The 20,835-nt window shown below is 37.1% G+C and overlaps 1 protein-coding gene across 4 annotated transcripts in view; it reads left to right on the top strand.

The window, feature by feature from the left end:
* Window positions 1–14,437, top strand: part of Ctnna2 (catenin alpha 2) — a 1,115,196-nt gene extending 1,100,759 nt beyond the window's left edge. For 3 of the 4 annotated variants that reach the window (XM_035448606.1, XM_027429453.2, XM_027429454.2), the window contains one exon: window positions 13,235–13,522. In XM_035448606.1, the coding sequence (XP_035304497.1) occupies window positions 13,235–13,522 (288 nt within the window). Of the gene's footprint in view, window positions 1–13,234 lie in introns of all 4 variants that reach the window. The other variant, XM_027429452.2, reaches the window with a different exon arrangement.
* The last annotated feature ends 6,398 nt before the right edge of the window (window positions 14,438–20,835 follow it).

Genomic DNA, 20,835 nt, shown 5'->3' with positions numbered 1-20,835 from the left:
AAAGCAAAATGTATCATAAGACTCAGGGTGCTTCATCTAATCAGTACAAAGAAGGTAAGGGCTGCTGACTGAGAGGGAGAAGTCTGTGGGAGGAGTAGGTTTTAGGTAGGGGTAAAGTGATTCATAGAGCACCTACTAACTTGAGAAGATGGGGAAAAGTCAATAAGAAAAGATCTGCAAAAGATCACATTATTCTCTAAATGCCAAAGGATCTTTGAAAAAGTAACTCAAGCACCTGAGGTGGAATAGATAGAGAAATGAACTGAATTTATGGTTACAACTCCATGAAATTGTATACTAGGTCAAAGTGAAGCCCATATCCAAACCTATGGCAGGTGCCCATAGTGATCACATGGAAGTGGTTGGGGTGACAGTTCACAATGGAAAATCAGTGACAAGAATGAAGGAAAATGTTTTTTTTTTCTGTGTCAAAGTAGAGAGAAATGTATGTTCAATTATAAAAAGCTATGGATCAGCTGCTGAAATTTAAAACTAATTTAAGTAAAATTACTAGGTTTTAAACCATGCATAATACTGAGGGATTCTTAGGAACACTTGAATTATGGAACTTTCTTTTTGTCTTAATTCTCATTTTTATAATGAAAAATGGTCTGAAATATTTTGGTTAATGTACTGAATTATTTTATACAGCTATAGATATGTCTAACACTTCATTTAGTATTTTGTATTTTATGTAAGAGATCATTACTCATGAATTATATAAGAAGATAATTATTGTATTGCAGAAAAGTGATAATTAATATACAGTAGTCCCACTTAATGAGAGCAGAGATGTCCCAAGTGGATTACTGAAATATGGGCATAAGGAGCTCTATATGGTATAGTCATTAGTCTCAACTATGGAGTGACTATTGGATACACTATATGGAGTGACTATTGGACAAAGGTTTGAATCATTTACTGAGAAAAGGAATGGTACAGATACTTCATCATCCTACTAAGAACAGTGCACAACTTAAAACTTAAGATGTTTTATTTCTAGAACATTCTATTTGGTAATTCCAGACCAAAATTGTCTTTGGAACATGGAAACTGACGGAGACAAAATGACAAGTAAGGGGGGATTTATTAATTTCAATTAAAAGAGCTGATATGAATCCAGCAGAGACTGCCCTGCAAGAGTACTTGTATGGACAGAAGGCCTACAGAGCATACAGCAGAGGAAGTCTCAGACCATGTTCATTATAGAGTGGAACTCTGATAGACTGTGAATATCTGATAACGGTATTAAGGATGATGCATGCCAATTATCCTAGCTCCTGGTGCATACAGGTTAACTAAAAGATGCAATTTCCTCTTTGACTTTTAATGATCTTTAAGTTAAAAAAATGGCACCTTCTCTCTTTATTTTCTCTTTCCTTCCTTATATGGCTAATATAATAAATGCTACCAGTGGAAAATAGTGGTAGAAAGATATTCACAAGTCTTAATTTGATGTGCTTATTAAGCCCCCTTAAATAATTTTGATATAATTTGGTCTCAACTGGAGATGATAGGTGCTAGGTTCAATGGCTCAAATATAATTAAAGAGGAACAATTACATATTTGTAATCTACTTTGTAGCCAAACAAATTTACTGATTTAGGAAAGTATCTGGGGAACCCAGTGTTTTGTGTTTTTATGAAGATAACTATGCCTTGAGATGAAAGCCTTCACTGATTGATGGTTAGTTATTCAGTAAGAAGTCATGGATCTTAATTAAGATGTCACCTTCTTTCTATTTTTTAGAAGATATTATTATAAGTAATATCTAACAAGAAGTATAGCTTGGCCGGTCATTGGTGGTGCACACCTTTAATCCCAATACTTGGGAGCCAGATGCAGGCAGATCTTTGTGAGTTTGAGGCCAGCCTGGTCTACAGAGCAAGTTCCAGGACAACCTCCAAAACCACAGAGAAACCCTGTCTCAAGAAACCACACAAAAGAGAAAGAAATATAGCTTGAATTACTGGAATTTTATGTTAAGTGCTTATATAGTATATCACATATTGTTTATTTTATTTAATATTTCTGAAATTAGTTTTTAAATGTTGGTTTTTTAGCTAGATTTAATTCTTACCACCTCCAAATAGACCCTTCTTCAAACCATGCCAAATCCCTAAGTATTTCTAGATGTTTGGTTTGGGGCATCAGATTTTTATCTAAGATCCTCAATATTTTCTGTATTGACTCATGATTACTTCTGCATTCTGAAGGATTTATTAGTGCTAAAAGTATGAAGGCATTTTCATGTTTTCTACTTTCTATTTCTTAATTTTTTTATGTCTTATCCATGAAACTATAAACAGAAATGCTAATAACAGAAAGTGTTAATTGAAGACAATGTCAGTAAATGAAGAGTAAAATAACCATCCAAATTATTAAATGGAGGGTGGGTGCTGGAGGAGTAGTAGTTAGCAAAACTGAAATAGGATAAAATTTTTGAGAATAAAAAATCACAGAAACACTAAAAACCAGAGATAGAACTGAAGACCTGATACATGATAAGTTGTTGAACTAAAGGCATTTTCATATTTAGCACTTAATAATCTAGGAAGACATTAAATTATACTGTAATGTGGTCAGTAGAAGACTATTTTCACTTAATGGTTTATTATGACTCCCTTTCCATGTGTGTATATAGAATTTACATTTATTTTGCAAATAGCAAGTCATGTGGATGGTTACATGGCTCATTCAGTTAGTGGGGCTATAGATACTTACTTTTTTTGTTTTTTACTTCAAGCAATGCTGCAGTAAACATTCTTGAGCAGTATAAAGATGAAGACTTTTAAGTAGAGCTGCATTTAGTAGCTCATTAAAGATCATGTAGTTAATGATCAATCCCACTGGACTTTAACTCAGACTGAGTGCTATTTTAGGAATTCATTGCTATTGGAGGAGCATTTCTCTTATACTGCCTCATTATCATGAAGCTTGGGGAGTGGGGTGTTTGGAAAAAGGGATAGTTAAGGTAGTGATGCTCTCTAGGGGGAAGACAAAAAGTCCTTTGAAGAGTAGCTAAAGATATCAAGTTGGCAAAGTAAAGTGTGCTGATATACATGATCGGAGATGGCACAAAAACAATGAATACACAGTGTACTTACATGATGATACAAAAACAGACACACTGTTCAAGATACTATCCAATACTCCATTATAGGGTTGGTCTGAAAATTCATATGTCATTTCTTCAACTGATGAATTTATTTCCTTACATGGAAGCAATCATTTTAGAGATCAGTAGGCCATGAGGTCCTGAATGGTGAGGTGGTGTAGGGAATTGGAAAGAAGAAAAAAGTCAGGAAAAGATGGGAGAATTCCTAGGTGCATGAGGCATAATTGCTCCTAATTTTACAAGTGGCAAAGCATCTCAAATGTAGCAAGAATCCCTTGTTTGAGGTTGAACAAAAATTATTCAGCCTTTACGGGTAGAGAAAAATGGCTCTAAGCCATATTTAGAAAATTTGTTGACTGTAATTAAGCCTTCATGGGAGTCCCCAAGGTTTACTTACCTATAATTGAAAAAATGCAAATGAAGACAGTTAATCAGTGAACTGGCCGACTATGAAGCACTACTACCTACCTAAATGAATTAAAAATTCAAGACACAAATACATCCAGTGGAGAGTTACCTGGAAACCAATTGGTAAATCTCTCAGTGAGGCTTTGGAGACGTTTTTCTTAGCCTGTCTGAGACTGCAGGGCCTTTCTGCTAAGATTTTTTCCAATTTAATCTTTGGCCATTACATACAGATTTTCTCAGGACTGGCTTTCGGTGTTGGTAGAGCATTTCCTGCTTCTCTGGAAGAGCTCAAGCAACCCCTACAGAAGAAAACAGCAGACCTGTTGCACTCCTTTGTGTCACCCCTACTTAAAATGAAAATATTTTCCAGATGAGAGTGAGTTATCAAGTAAGAAGAATAACTCTAGGACAAATTAACTGGTCAGGTGTTACCTGACAATATCTTAGGTGATATCTATTAGACATTAGTGCATAATATAAGGTATGTTGTACTTATGGTTAAACAGCAATCAGCCAGGGACATTTATTCTTACCTCAGACACAAAGTTTCTTGATATATGTTGCTAAATTTTATTACCTGATTTTTAAAAAGTTCTCTAAAATAATATGCGTTTCTGTTAATACTGATGGATGCTCATTAACAATTTCATTAATTGGAAACTCAAAACAAAGAGGCATTACAAAAGTGCACAATCTGTTCCAAAAAAAGTCATTGGAACAAAAGGGAGAATGTGTCATTAAAATCAAATGTATGTGTTAATGATCTGATTGGTAGTAGTGAAATTAAAAGGTATTTAAGCTCACATACATGTAGTCCTAATATAGTGGATGATTTATCTATGCTGTAAATGGCACTATGCTGTCTTTCACAATTCTGTCAAAATGTCAGCTCTTGGAGGAGGGAAGAAAATATTTTGCATCTTCCTTTGTCACTTAGCTAGTTCTGAGAAAACAAAATACTCTGATTGATTAATAATGTCTGCCCTGAAGACTACAGAGTGAGTGGTAAATTACTACGTGGTACACACAACTGTCTTAAGCAGAAGAAAGACATCTTTGCTAACTTTATCTCATAATAGGCGAGTGGAGAGAGCAGCAAAGTGGTAAATTGCCACTATAGAAGTTTCCTTTCCCCCTTTTAGCAGCATAGAAACATCCAGAGATGGCTTATGTTGGGGAAGAAGGGACACAGCTAAACCTTTCGCCCCGTCCTTGCGTTATTTATTGCTCCAGAATTGCTAGAGATTTTTTAATAAGGTATTATTGATATAAATTCTAGAAAAGAAGAGGCAGATATTTCAAGTTATTTCAGATGTATCATGGTTTCTAAGGAGGTAAAATACCTCTTTAAAGTCTCATGGATTTATTTTAAAAAAACAAGCATACACAAAATGTTCTTGGCAGTTAATAGGCCTGGGTCCCTAGCTTTTTCATTCATTAACAGCAAAGCTGATTTGTAGCAAGCAATGTGTGACATTTTTGTTGGGGTGGGGTTGGCTGATAGTTTAAATTTAACTAAAGGCCAGCTGCAGTTTTCTGAAAGTATCTGCCTTTTAATAAAATTATTCTCAATTTTCTATCATAGTTTCTTTTCCCAAAATATGTAGGCTAGTGCCAGTAAAACTACTTCCTTTTCTGTACTAAAGCTATCTTATTTAGCCACTCAGAAATCTTGCAAGGGACTAAAATGGACTTCTGCCATATTTGTGGATCCTATTTCTAGTTGACTTCTGCCATATTTGTGGATCCTATTTCTAGTTTTGTATTCACTGTTATTAGCTTGGAGTGGAGGTAATGAAAGCAGAATAGTTTCAGCTGTGACAAGAAGTACACTTTCTCTTAGGTTGCCAGCACTTCACTGTCATCAAGCATCCTTCTCAGTGTTTGTGTTTTCAAACCAGGTTCTGAATGGACTTGCCTTGTTTCATTTTTTCAATTGGCCAGTATTACCATGATATTCTCATCATTTTTAGCCAGGGAACAGTTTGTATTTCTGTGGGGTGCCCTTTTGTGTTTCATATTTCTTGGCCCTAGTCATCTTTTTTGAATGTAGGCATTTAATCTTAAAATGGGTCCAAAGCACATGGCTGCTGTAAGTGAATGCATTCTGAGTGTCTAGTTGGCATTCCAATCCTCTGTGCTTACTTACCTGACCCTTGTGAATGATATTCTGAAACACTGAGCCTTTGGACCCTTCAGCCCACTGGGTTTTCCACTCCTTTTATTTTGCACTTTTAGACATTGTTCTTTTTTATTGTCATTTCTTTTTTTTTGCTGCTATTTGTTTTGTTCTTTATTTTTTATTTAAATTCTTTAATTACCACTCATATTTACATATCCATCCCCCCTCCCTTGCCTTCCCATCCTCCCATGATCCCCACCAACCCCCCCAATCCACCCTCAACTCCTCCCCAGGGTCATTTCTTAAAGGAAGACGTGAATCATAAACAGCATTTTTTTTGTTGTTTATTGATTCCAGCAAGCATCCCATTATCTGGATAGATAATTCTTTCATGATTCCCTAGTCAACCAAAGCTATTTTCTATTGAAATAGGTACTTTCTTGATAATGTCATGTCTTAGATTATTAAAAGAATATTGATTCTTATCCTGAAAGTCTTGTGCTGAGGATTTTTAAGTAAATATTTTGGGTTTTTTAATGTATAGTGGGAAAACAGATTTAGGATTTTATTTTGCATGCTTTTATCTTGCCATGCAAAAAAGATAAGATTACATGAAGAAAATAAAAAAATCATAAATGAATATACATTTTATGTATGCAAGTATAAGTGAAATTAGGGTGATTTATTAGTATAAATAGAACATATGATTTTTCATATCCAGTTCCCAAGATTCACTCCAATGTATCTAATGGTCCCTAAGATAGTAGCAGTTAGCTCTAAGACACATACCTCAATCCCATTTAGCCAGAAATTAAACTCAGTTTTGTAACATCTCAACATTTTCTTATGTTCTCAGTCTTCGTTAGTTATATCAATTTAAAGCCAGAGGCGATAGAAATTTGAGAATTGTTTTACATGTTTTGGAATTGTGACCACCAGGAAGCTCGTTTCCCTGCCTAATCCTTCCCTACACGACTCCAAGTAAATTCTCTGAATTTCAGTGGTTTCTTGAGTATCTGATACCCTACTGAGGTGCTTCTCAGAGAATGTTAGGCTATTTCAAATGTGTGTCATCCTTTCTGGATCTTCTGTAACATCTGACAGTCTGCATATGAATCTATTCATGTCTACATATTCATTACTTAGGAGAAGTGGTTACCACAACATAGAATAACTGCAAGGGAAAACGTGTGGGTGGAAAAATGGAGAAAGAATATATAGGAAATGGGAAAAATATTTTAGTACTGCTTTCAAGAGTGTGACTGAGTTAAGCACTGATGTTCAATTTTGTTGAAATGGTGCATGGCCAGTGCAAGCCCAGCTTTAATGAATAGTCCACCAATAGTAATTTAAGATTTTAGGAGTTTCCTCATAACTCATTTCAAGCATCTATTGTGACAACAATGGACAAACCAATGATGGGAAGAATTACATTCAAGAAAGCCTTCCCTCTATTCAAGATACAAATGAGGGCAGTCAACAGGAAGACTATTCCTATCTAACTTTGTGATGGAAGCGGTGTGGAGTTAAGAATTGGAACAGGGGAACAGTCCAGAAAAAAACACCTCAGAAACAGTTTAACTTACCCTTATTTGCTTTCATGGACTGTAATAGAACAAGATGTGAGGAAACATCTGTTGCCTTTTTTAAAATAGTAATTTGATATTTTGAAAGATTAGTGACAGAATTAGGAGAATTCTAATTTCTATGGCTAGGGACAAATGAAACTCGTAAGTCCAGCACAGCTCAAGAGAACTGTACAGTGAGTGAGGGTTGAGCAGTGTGAGCAATGGCCACAGTGTAGGTTCTCCAATCAGGCTTCCTGAGTTTAAACCATGATTATGGAATTATAGTGAGCCATGTACTACTCTTAGAACTCACACATGGTGACATACATGACTACTTCCAGGTCTGATTTGCCATCTAAATGGATGTGGTCTGATTTGTTAAATGTAGACTAATATCTTTGAAATTAGTTTAAAAAATTAAGTTACTTTTAGACTGGAGGCAAAGATCTCCAAGAGGAACAGAGGTGTCTTTAGTGAAAACCGGGCTTTACAGTAGAAAGGGATGCCCATATTGAATGTTTGAGGAATGCTGGTGATGTTCTTACCTGTTGAATCCATCCAAATCTAGGCTTAGTGCATTAATATAGTGACAGAGACCCACTTAAAGGTCTAACCAATAGTTAGAGCTGGGTAGTAGGTGCATGTAGGTTGCTTTGCAGGCTTTGCTGCCCTGAGTGTGACTCCAAGACTCCCAAGATGTAGGTCAAGAGTTGCTGGGGACAGGTAAATACTGGGAAGGAACATTACAAGGTCAAGATATTTGCACAGAGAGGATCCAGACTCTTAAAATAAGATAAAAAAAATCTACAGAGCACATGAGATAGAGACAGTCATAAACTGTGCTGATGACTGATACCAGGTGTTTCAGAGCTGAGAGGTATCAGGCATCCAGGTCCAGCATGGTAAATAGAAGAAAAGACTTTTTGGTCCACAGGTAGTGGCTGAGAAATAAGACCCCAGAGTTTAGGGAGTACTTCCAGGGAGTTAAGCTGTTCACAGGCTCTCAGACCTTGCCAAAAGATGGAATTAGTTTGAATCCCTAAACAGTAGTTTCCTTCCCTATGAAATGAATGCAACAATCTTTGCTACTTGAAAAGTATTGAAAATTGAATCACATAATTTAATTAACATAACTAAGGCAATGCCAGCCACCTCCTTATAAGTGCTCAATTAATGTCAGTTATTATTATTAGAACTTCACTTACATATGTTAATTTACTCATCTTACTTGAAAATGCCACTGTTATAGTAAAACATCAGAAAATAGAAAGTAATTATGCTAAATAGGTGTCCTTAAACCCTGCTAAAAGAAAGCATGCCACATATCTTTACTCTTTCTAATATCTTTTGAAGATTAAAATTTCACCTAAAACTTTTCAGCTAGAAGCCAGTTTGGACAAGAATAAACAAAACTCATATATTTGAAATTAAAAAAAATAACCCATGCTTAAAACAGCCAAATCATATAAGTAGATCTAGAGCACAAGACAAAATATTCTTTTGGAAAAAAATTAAAATGCAAACATGTTTCCCTGTCTGTCACTACCTAGTATTGGTTGTAATGGCTGTCTTTTGAAAATATTCATAGGCATACATTATGATCTGGCCCTTGAAGATTAGTAAATCTTCACACACACACACACACAATATTCTTTTGGAATTCAACTTTTTTAAAGTCACATTTTGTATTAAATTTTTGATTCTGCTTACTGTCTGTGTGTAATTTTCTTCAAGGTTGGTTGTCTAGGTCTCTCTTCCAGTATCTGCCTTAGCAGGTGTTTTGAGCAAAACCACTGGGCTTCTATTTCAGAACCCTTGAACTCTCAACAACATATGAGCTTTATTCACAGGACTTCTGCATCAGGCTGGGAGAACAAATAGGTTCCGAAGAAAAGAAGTTTCCCTAGTTTTGTTGCATAATTAGATCCCATCTACCTAAAAATGAAATCTGTGGCTAAAAGTCTCCAAATTACTTATATCTTTTTTATTCAGATCCCCCCAAGGTACTCTCTTCAAGAGCCATTTAATATCATAGTAGACATATCTTGTCTTAGTCTACTAATTCTATCATAATTCCCAAAAGCAATATTATCCCTGGCATAGAACTTTATTCTCTATCTTACCAAGAACATAGAATAGAATTAACTCACTTTATGAATAAGCTTCAGCCATTTTTGAAACCTGACAAACTGATGTGGAAGTGATCATAGCTGAGGATGAAGGGCATGGGGAAATGTTCTATCTAGCTTGTGCAAATATCATGATGGATGTGTTCTTCTTGGTCCAACATGTTGTCTTATCTCCATCCATTACTTATCTGTCCATTTGGAGGGATAGAGGGAAAAACTGAAAATGTGAAATTCAGTCAGATATTGTGAAGTACTGGAAGCAATTGATAAAATATGCTGACTATCCTCTTTGGGTTTCATTAATTTAGTTGTTACCAAAATTTTATATATCTATCAGAATCCCCTAGGTTGCTTGTTAAAATGGAAACTTTTTAATTTTTATTTTTAATTTGTTTCACAAATTTTCAGTTTGGACCTGTAAAATGGAATTTCCCAGGTGATGCTGGCATGGCAAACAAAGACAGAGATTGAGAAGCTTGGCTTATTTCTGATATTAATATTGAATAATCTAGAATTTTCTCATTAAAGTTAGCTTTAGAAATAGAGTTGGAGTAAGTTAAACTACACAGATTAGGCTACTATCTAGAAATATATACCTTATACAGTCTGATAGAGATGGCAAAGTGAAATACTAAATGGTTGTTCTACTTGGTTAAATTAACCCACACAGTGATTCATTATATTTCCACTGACTCATGGCTTAGAACCACAAACTGTTACTTTCCTACAGTATTATGCAGTCTGACTCTTACTTTTCATGGCAAAGCTTCGACTCATTAGTATTACAAGAGACTCATACATGCAAAGAATGTTATATTTTTCTCAGTTATCAGACTCCAAAGTTTTGGATGATGGAATAATTGCTCATCAGATTGCAATCATTTTAACTCAGTGTAAAACCTCTTTTTAGCTTTTATGAAGAATAAGGAGCAACAATCTGTCAAAATAATTGCATCAGGGAAGCATTGATCCAATTTTCAATGACCCCAGTTACTACATGGTGCGCATTTTGTTCACAAGAGATGACATGAAGCAATGTGAATGGAAGGGTGGAGCCACAGGATTTAGTAGTCTCTTTTGTTAAAGCTATTGCTAATCACTAAACCTTACACAGCTCTGTGCTTCATTTATATTTCTTCAAGTAGCCATAGTTTACACACACGTAAGTTATATAAACTACCTAACAAAGGAATTCAGAGGAGGGTCCTGAGTTCAGTTCTTTAAACTGTGAGATGGCTTCTGTACTTCTCACAGATGTGCAAAGCAACACATCTGAAACTGGAGTAAGACTTCAAGTCTAGCTAGTGATTTGTTTATTTCATTAGATTACATGTAGAAAGTTTGCTGACAGAGACTCTGGGAAATGTAGTTTGCTAGCATATATGTTTCAGATTTTGATCCTAGTAGAATTGAAACAGTTATTAAATGGCTCAGGATACCTTATGTATGAAATGGCTTAGCCAATAGCAGAAATTAGGTAAACTTAAAATTGCTGGTCAAGTGATGGGCTTTAAGCACTGTTATTATTTTACTGTTTATTATTTTTTATTATGACAAAGGTCTCTCCATGTAGGCCAGGATGTAACCCCTTATAGTCCTCTCTATCCTAGAACTAGCTATGTGAATCCTGTAGGATCTACCTACCATGCTCTGCCTGGCTGCAACTCTTGGTCTCTTCCATTGGCTTCTTCAATGACTTGTTATGGCAGGGGTGGTTTCTTTTTTTTTTTTTTTTGGATTTTTTGTTATTTTATTATTATTTTAAATTTTTATTTAGAAACAATCCTATTTTACATATCAATCCCCCATTCCCTCTCTCTCCCATACTCCCATGCTCTCCATTGACCCCCCCCAACCCACCCACTCCCCAAGGATAGTGAGGCCTTCGATGGGGGATCATAAAAGTATGTCACATCATTTGGGGGAGGGCCTAGGCCCTCCTCCATGTATCTGGGCTGAAATAATATCCCTCCATAGGGAATGGGCACCCAAAGTCCATTTGTGGACGAGGGATAAATACTGGTTCCACTGTTAGAGGTCCCATAGCCTGCCCAGGCCTCTGAAATGGAATCCACATTCAGAGGACTTGGTTTGGTCCAATGATGGTTCCCCAGCTTTACAACTGGGGATATTTTGCTCTCACTAGGTCAGGTCAGCTGGTTCTGTGGGTTTCTCCAGCAAGGTCTTGACTCCCTTGCTTATCACCCCTCCCTCTTTCCAATCAAATGGACCCAAGAAACAAACTGGTGTTGCAATCCTAATACCTAACAAATTAGACTTCAAAGTAAAATCAATCAAAAGAGATGATGGTCATTTCATATTCATCACAGGAAAAGTCCATCAAGATGAAGTCTCAATTGAGAACATCTATGCCCCAATACAAAAGCATTCACATTCGTAAAAGGAACATTACTAAGGCAGTTTATTTATTTATTTATTTATTTATTTATTTATTTGGGTTTTTTTTTTTTTTTGAGACAGGGTTTCTCTGTGGCTTTGGAGGCTGTCCTGGAACTAGCTCTTGTAGACCAGGCTGGTCTGGAATTCACAGAGATCCACCTGCCTCTACCTCCCGAGTGCTGGGATTAAAGGCATGCGCCACCAAGCATTTTACATACCAACCCCAGTTTCCCATCCCTCCTTCTACTCCTCCCCCATTCACTCCTCAGATGGGGTAAGGCCTTCTTTGGGGAGTCAGTAAACTCTGGCATACCAAGTTGAGGCAGGACCTAGCCAGTACCCCCTCTATCAAGGCTGATCAAGGGATACCACCATAGGAATGGGCTCCAAAAAGGAAGTCCATGCACCAGGGATAAATTCTGGTCCCACAGTAAGGGCCTTCCCCCAATATCCCCCCTCATAACAGATTAAGCCACATAACTGTCACCCACATTTTGAGTGCCTCCTTTGGTCCCATGCAGGTTCTCCAGCTGTCAGTCCAGAGTCCCTGAGCTCTCACTATCTTGGGGCAGCTGTGCTGTGCTTTCCCCCATCATAGTCTTGATCCCCCTTGATCATTATGGCAGGGTTTTTGTTTTGCTTTGTTTTCCTTTTTTTTTAATTACCCCATCCAATAGGTGGCAGTATGATCCAATTTGTAAGACTTTCATTAATTTAAAACTAAACAAGTTCCTGATCCACCTCTCTCTTCAAAAAGTAGCATTAGTGAAAATACCTAGCTAGACCACTTTAAAGAATTAAATGGGGAAGTACTTTAGAAATTGGCATAGTATTTGATGCAGAGTACATAGGAAACAGTTGATGAACAAATGGGTATGCAGGCCTCTCTGAACACTGTCCAACCCAGAAAATCATGCCACAATAACTGATATTTTCACAGGCGGTATGTTCATGACCTAGAAATTCTGAAGTGCATACTCTTAGATCAATAAGTACAAGTCATGTGTAGGCCGTTGTTTTCATTTCTACCACTCCAGTGCCCAGGAAGTAGAAATATTATATAAAGATACTTCCATAGGCAGGAGCAGGAAACTGAAATGTAAACTTTGTGGCTTCTTAAAAAAGTATTCAGTGTCTGGCAAATACTTTTCAAACAGTTTGAGTAACTGCTACCATTGTGAATGAGTCTAATAATATACGTTCCCCATGGGGATATATACATGCTAAGAATAGTGCTTCATCTTCAGTTGTATTGGGATTTTAGAGAACTACGTACTGTAGAGCAACCTGATTTTGCTTATTTTGGGATCAAGGGCAGGAGAAGGCAGGTGGCTGGTTTATGATGTGCTAACTTTATCCTGTGATAATTTGCTTATGTGTTGCAACACTAGCAGAAGCACAACACTACCTGATGTGTGAAACTGTACCTGTGTCTTGTGACTTTGAGGCCCTGACTGACCCAGTATATATTCTTTTTCTCCTTATCTAGCTGGACAGTGCTACATCACTCATCCAGGCAGCCAAAAACCTGATGAATGCTGTTGTCCTAACGGTGAAAGCATCTTATGTAGCCTCAACCAAATACCAGAAGGTCTATGGGACAGCAGCTGTCAACTCTCCGGTTGTGTCTTGGAAGATGAAGGCTCCTGAAAAGAAGCCCCTTGTGAAGAGAGAAAAGCCTGAAGAATTCCAGACACGAGTTCGACGGGGGTCTCAAAAGAAACACATTTCGCCTGTGCAGGCTTTAAGTGAATTCAAAGCAATGGATTCCTTCTAGGACAATAGGCTTCAAACAAGAAAGCTTTTTTCTTTCTGTTGCCCCACCCTTTCTTTCTTTTTCATTTTGATTCCATTTTTGTAAGCATACCTGCCGACTTGTATGCCTCTGGCATGGGGAAATTAAGAGAACAGTGTCTGTCTGCATGTAAGATGAGATGAGATCAATACTACTGGTCCGTAGGTAGCCTGGAGAGGGGACAGGTCATTTTTGTCCTGAGGTGGCACGGAGCTGTCCTTAGCAACATTCTCTTAAAGTTGGGCAAAGAGTTCACAGTGCAATGTTCATGGGAGTGGGAGGGTTGGGGAAATAAACTTAACTCTACAAACGCAAACTAATGCATGCAAGAATCATTAGGTTGGCAGGTATATTCATAAGTGAAAAACCTGGAAGTGTAATGGTAGAACATAAAACCTGTACTGCTTCTGTTTCGGTGCAAAAATGTAGTTGCCAATACGCTGAAGTGTGTGGCCCACAAATTGAACACTTTAACCTCGATGTCCTGTACCCATGCTATCATGTGGATTCTTAACTGAGGAGAAACTAACTTGTCCCTTCTGAAATGCTTCTTTAATCTGCACTCTCTTCTTTCTTCCTGGTAGTGCCATTACTAGTGTTCTTCTTATCATTTTCCCCTCTGCTGAAGATAATAAACATTCATTTGAGACACCTGGATACTTCTGCGGACACTGATGACACAAAGTGGAGCTCAACTGTCCTTTCTTCTGTTCTTTTCTTTTAATACTTGAACTCTGACTTTGCTAGACATAGAAGGCTCAATGGTGGAATGTTAGCGCAATGGAGATTGACAGTGTGTGAAGGTTTAGAGGCAAATGCATAGGTGTGTAGCTTGGAGTGGTGGTATCTAATATACCATTGTATTCACTGACACAAAATAAACACATTTAATCTTGACACCTGGATAGTGTTTCATTTCTCTCCAAACATGGACAATGTAAGATCATAGAATGTCCTTAAACATTGATTTAAAAATGCTTCTTGTTTGATTTTACTTTTTTTACAAATCAGCACTAAAACATATGTAGACTCTCAGTCATTTTTATTCCAGAAATGTGTTTCATAGTTTGTTTTGCCATTTGTTTTGTTTCACTTTCAAACTGAATCTGAAATGAGAATGCTTGTATTTCACTTTTCTGGGCCACCGTTAGCCCTAGGCTAAACTTTTAAGATGTGAGATTTAAGATTTAAAGCTAAGCTCATACTAATTTTAAATATATTTTATTCACTTCCTTTGCCTTCCTCCTTAAATTGGAAAAACAAAGCCTCAGTGACATCACCAAAGATATACTGCTGTTGTTCAGCTTTGGACTGAGGTGTGGGGAATGGCACCCGGTTACTCAAATGAATATTTGAAGTTCCTCCATTGGTGTGACATCTGCAAGTTACACATTACTGTGCACAGCCAGAAGATGCTGGGTAAAATGTGTTTCTCAGTGACATAATAATGCCATGGATCTCATGTGCTAGCTTATGTGCTTGATCCCAGAGTGAAGGGATAGGAAAGTAGTGGAAGGGGAAAAAAGGAAGAAAAAAATCTTATTTGGACTTTGGTTCTGCTAAGAGCACTCCTGGCTGTCACTCAAAACACCACAGACCAAGATGGAGGAACGAGTATAAAAGTTGTACAATGATTTACAACACTAATTATTAAATATGACACTCCTGCCCCTTAATTTGCATAATTCCAGAGACACATCAGTGGCTTAACCAAAATCTGAGCCAGGATATAGACTGAGCTCTGTGCTCAGCAAATGTGTTGGATACATTCCCTTTTTGCTATGTAGCATAATAGTAACCAGCATACCACTTGTATAATGACCAAAATAATGATGACAACCCATTCTTGGCAACATTGGTTCAATTCGGGGAAATCTGACCTTCTCAGAAACAACAGCTAAAACACTCTTTTGAGGAACATTTCCCTAAAAATATCACCAATTCTGTTTTTCTCCTCCCTGAAGGTTTTTAAAAATGAGAGAGAGGCACTCTTCACATCCTTTCTCTCCAAGATGAAAGGTAGCATAAGTAGTAAGAGGTAAAAGGTAGGATATAAAGGTATCAGCCTGGTGTTAATGATTAGGTATAGAGTCAACAAAATGCTATTCCTGAGTCCTTGAGTGAAACATAATTAGTACAATTAACTTTTCCAGTCTATATGCAATTCTAGTTTTTGAATCAGCAAAGAAAATACTCCAGAGTAGCCAAGAAACTTAAAACATTCAAAAGTTTACTGGAAATTTCTGAATATAAGCAGCAGGTATCCGAAGAACATGTAAAGAATGCTGTGGACTTCGACTATATGAATACTTTAATTTTTATGAACCATATGTATATGTTTTCTGCAAATCAGTCCTCAATGCTCCTTATTCCTGGAAGAAGGAAAGCATACATCTGCATGGTCCTTGCTTTTAGTTCTTATTCAGCAGACTTTATCCCTGTCCTTGCCACCATGGCTTTTGAGATCCAGGAGAAGAGTGACTTTGTAAAACCTAAAGGTGCTTGCTGAGAGCACCACAGCAGTGAAACAGCTGCTGCTTTCCTGTCCCCAGGACATAATTGCTCTAGCAGGTAATGGAAAGAAGTGCACAGCTCAGAGTATCATACCCAAATTATGAAATGAATACATTAGCAAAACAAACAAAACCCCACAGGTTAGGACTAGAGAGTGAAAGTCCTACTGAGGTATTAGCATCGGGGAGATTGATGAAAGAAGGTGAAGCAACTAAATGTAAACACTTTTGAAGAATTCTTAATTATGTGTTTCTGGACGGGTATGTGCTATTGAGTGCAGGTGCCTGTGGAAGCCGAAAGGGAGCATCAGATCTCCTGGAATTGAGTTTAACAGGTGGTTGTGAGCTGGTTAACACTGGTGCTGGGAAACAAATTCTGGTCCTCTACAAGAGCAGGCCATGCTCTTAACTACTGATCCATCAACATGTCCCCTCTGAATATATTTCTGATACCTGAAAGGTACACATCGAGTTCATAAGAGGCATGAGTATGGTGAGAGTTCAAGGTAATTATAACCACACACTGGAGCAGAAGATGAGTCACAGAAAAATATTGGCCCTGGAACACAAATGTGATGAGACAGGATGGGTCTAGACTATGTGGGCAATGAAATAGAATGGAATTTTGTAGCTGGATTCTGATGTTCCAAAAAACAAAAAGACCAGCCTTCATAAGATAAAACAAACTATATAGCTGATGATGACTGATAAATGCCAATCTGAAGAGGTATCTTCTATGGAAATGTAAGATCTTCTAGTAACTTCCTCAATAACTAGATATGGAGTAATAAAAATGAAATTATCAAATTTATTCCTGGAGAATATGAAGACTCAGAAAGGTGAATATTTAAAAAGCATTTTGTTAAGATAAACCACAATGCTTTGAGTAGTATGTTTGAAGAGACACCATAATGAAAGAGATATAAGCAACTAAATTGTAAAGGGTCAGCCATTTGCCTCTATTCTCTCTCTCTCTCTCTCTCTCTCTCTCTCTCTCTCTCTCTCCTCTCTCTCTCTCTCTCTCTCTCTCTCTCTCTCTCTCTCTCTCTCTCTCTCACACACACACACACACACACTTTCCTAAAAGTTGATTGTTGAGCAATCAACTCCTGGTTCCTCAACAAGGAAAAGAAAAGAGTGGAACTTCTGTGCTATGTTCTACTTTCCAGAGAGTCTGAAAGGAGTAATGGTTTGTGTATTACTTAATGATGAGAGCTGACTGAAATTGAGCTATAGTTTGAGTATTGGGTTGGAGGTAAAAAATGAACAACAAACAAATGAAAAACAAAATAGCACACACTCTAGGAAACACAAGGCCTACATGCTTTTGGAGGTAAGAGACTATGAGATTATCATAGAACATCTAAGGCATGGGGAAAACAGTGGTGAGATTTCTACAGAATATAGAGGATTTAAGAACAGTTACATAAACAGGAGATTTGAGGGGAACAAATACTATGGAGGCTGGGAAATAAATTTTTAGGAAAGAAATGGCCCGATTATTGTATTCCTTGTGCAATAAATATAATCTGAATAACTCAAAGTAGCTACTCATTCAAATGTCCAAATATGTACTACATATTTGACATTCAGGTTTACTAAAAATAAGTCAGATTAAACAGAAAGCTATAGAAATATACAAAAAAGAATGATCAAGGAGAGCTGGAAAAGCAATCTGAATGGCAGACAAAATGGAATTAACTGGATCAATTAAACAAAACACATATGCTGAAAATAAGTTACTGAAAGAAAAGACACAAAAGAAGGCAAAACCTTACAAGGATTAGAAAAGTAAATATTGTTGAGATGTTAATACTACCCAATGATTTATAAAGCAGGAAAAGCCAAAAACAAAATAAAACAAAAATACAATACAAAAGAAAACACAAGAAGCTCCAATTCCTGGTGGTCATTTAAAAAAAATACTAGAAAAATGTTTTGTAAGATTTTAAATGAATTTGCATTTATTTGTAATTTGTTTATCACACCCATACATGTGCAAGTGTGTGTGTGTGTGTGTGTGTGTGTGTGTGTGTGTGTGTGTGTGTGTGTATGTGTGTGTGTCTGTGTGTGTGTCTGTGTGTGTGTGCTTGCACATAGGTGGATGCCAGAGGTCAATTTGCAGGAATTGGTTCTCTCCTTCCAACCTATGCATCGAAGGATTTGAGTGCAGATTTTGCACTTTGTAACAGGAGCCTTTATTTAATAAACCATATTTCTAGCCCACTAAACTTCATATAGACTCTCAACATACCACAAGCTAAATCAGTCCACTTATAGGAGGCATCAAGAACACCAAACAAGATCAGAAAAGAATCTCCCTGCATTATATTCTCGTCAACACATTAAATACACAGAACAAATGCTATATATGGAAAACTGTCAGAGATAAATCATATGGAACACACAAATACAGAATAACAGCTCATTTCTCAACAGAAACTTTTGAAAGTCAAGAGGGCTTGGGATGCTGTACTGTAAGTTCTGAAAGACAACTATTAACCCAGACTACTATAATAAGCAAAACTACCTATCTTAATGGAAGAGAAAATAAAACCTTTCATTATAAAAATAAGCTGAAGGAATTAATGATCATTAGGACATATTTATAGATGATACTTAGAAAAAATTCCCAGTGGAAAGGAATATAAATACATTAGTGAGGTTATAGGAAAGAAGGGCCATATTGGCACAGTGAGTCCACAAATGAGGAAAATGAGAAAATGAGCACTACAACATCAACAAAATGCAAAGAATTAATACTGACTTGAATTTAAAAAGACCTCAACGTTAATAATACCAATTCCTCAGTCAAAAGACACAGATTAGCATATTAGATTAAGAAACAGAATTTAACCATTTGTTGTCCTTACTCATATACATACATAACCTTAATTAGTAGCAACACTTTTCAAAGATAGTCCCCAAAGTAGAAAAGGAATACTATCAACTATTAAGAAGCCAGTATTACTGACACACCAAAGCCAGACAAGACAAAGACAAGAACAACAAACTGTTAGACCAATCTTCCTAAGAATATATGCAAAAGTTTCCAGTGAAATCAAATAGGTTCAGTAAGTAAAGGTACTTGCACCAAGCTTCACAACCTGATTTCAATGTCTAGATCCCTCATGATGGAAGAAGCGAACCCATCCCCCCAAGGTGTTCTCTGACATCCATACAGAGTCTATGACATGTATGTATGACCACATGCATAAATACACACATAAACATAGGGGAGCAGCATAAATGAATAAATGTTAAAAGAAGAAGAAATAAAAGCATTCTCATTTGAAACTTACATTCACACACACACACACACACACACACACACACACACACACACACACTATATAGCCCTAAGTAATTCACCAGAAAAGTTTTAGATGTGAAAAGGCAGGATATAGAATTATCATAAAAAATAAGTAGCCTTCCCTTACCCTTCACCTCTCATGGCCTGTGACCCATGAGGGAGCTGACCCTTTACCAGCTGCAGCACTCAAGAAAGCTGACCCTTGTATAGATTGCACAGTAGGCATGACCCTGTTGGCTAAGGCACAGGTGAGCTGTCCCAGAGGGTGCAAGAGTCGGGTAACTGGCCACACACACTTAGTATGCTATGTGGTGAAGGCAAGGAAATGATGCCCACCTTCCCTTGCCCCTACTACCTATGATGGGTGAAGGAGCTGATCCTTCCCCTTACTAGTTGCAGCACTCAGGAAAGGGTGCCCTGCCTGCACCTCACTTGGGCAGCACAGTAGGCCGGGAAGCTGATGAGCCCAACTGAGAGCATGAGTAGTGTAGAACTGGCCCAACCCCTTCTCTGTTATATGGTGGTTTGGGAAGGGGAGAGATGCCCCCCACACACATTCAAGACATAGGTAAGGACTCCCAGAATCAGATTCAGTCCATCAGGAAATAATCAACTTACGAATGGGACCCATGTAATTAATAATCTCCCTGGGAAATAAATTGGGTAATCAAGTGAATAGGCAGACTACAGCATGCAATAAAATCTTCTGAGCTATATATTTAACAAAGGATTAATATCAAGAATATATAAAGTACTCAAAAAATTAAACAAGAAAACCCATGTGTTAAATAGATGGAATGGTGAGATGTACAGACCACTCTCAAAAGAGAAGAAATACAAGTGCCAGTCAACATATGTAGTAATCAAAAATTACTACTAAATTGAAACTATCTTGATTTTCAATCCTACACAGTCAGAACGGTGGTCATTAAGAAATAGGAGTGAACATGGCGATGGATAAAAGATACTCTTATGCTTTGTATAAGCATAAGCTTTGTATAATATAAAGAAGGACAGCCACTTTAGAAATAAGTATGAACTGTCCTCAGAAATTAAAAATAGACTTGCAATATGGACAATATACCACGGAGAACTCCAAGTCAACACATGGCAGAGATGTTGGCATATCAGTATGCACTGACAACCGCAACTGCTATATTATGAACCAGTCTAGGGGTCCAACCACAGACAAATGGATAAAGTATATATACAAAATGGAAGAGTTTTCATACATAAAAAGAAAAAGTTGCTTTGTTTTCAGGAAAATGGGCACAACTGGAGATAACTGAAAATCATATTAAACAGTTTAAGCTAGGATCAAATAATCAAATATCATTTCATACCTCATTTATGCTTTCTGCATTTTATGTAGATTTCTTTAAAATCACACATGCACAAAACCACAGAGATACACAGGGAAATAGAAATGAAATGATAGAAAAAAGGGATCTAATGGAAGGTGGGTGGGA

The sequence above is a fragment of the Cricetulus griseus genome, chromosome 8 (genome assembly GCF_003668045.3).
Source record: "Cricetulus griseus strain 17A/GY chromosome 8, alternate assembly CriGri-PICRH-1.0, whole genome shotgun sequence".
NCBI classification, from domain to species: domain Eukaryota; kingdom Metazoa; phylum Chordata; class Mammalia; order Rodentia; family Cricetidae; genus Cricetulus; species Cricetulus griseus.
This window is presented reverse-complemented; position numbering and strand designations above follow the sequence as displayed.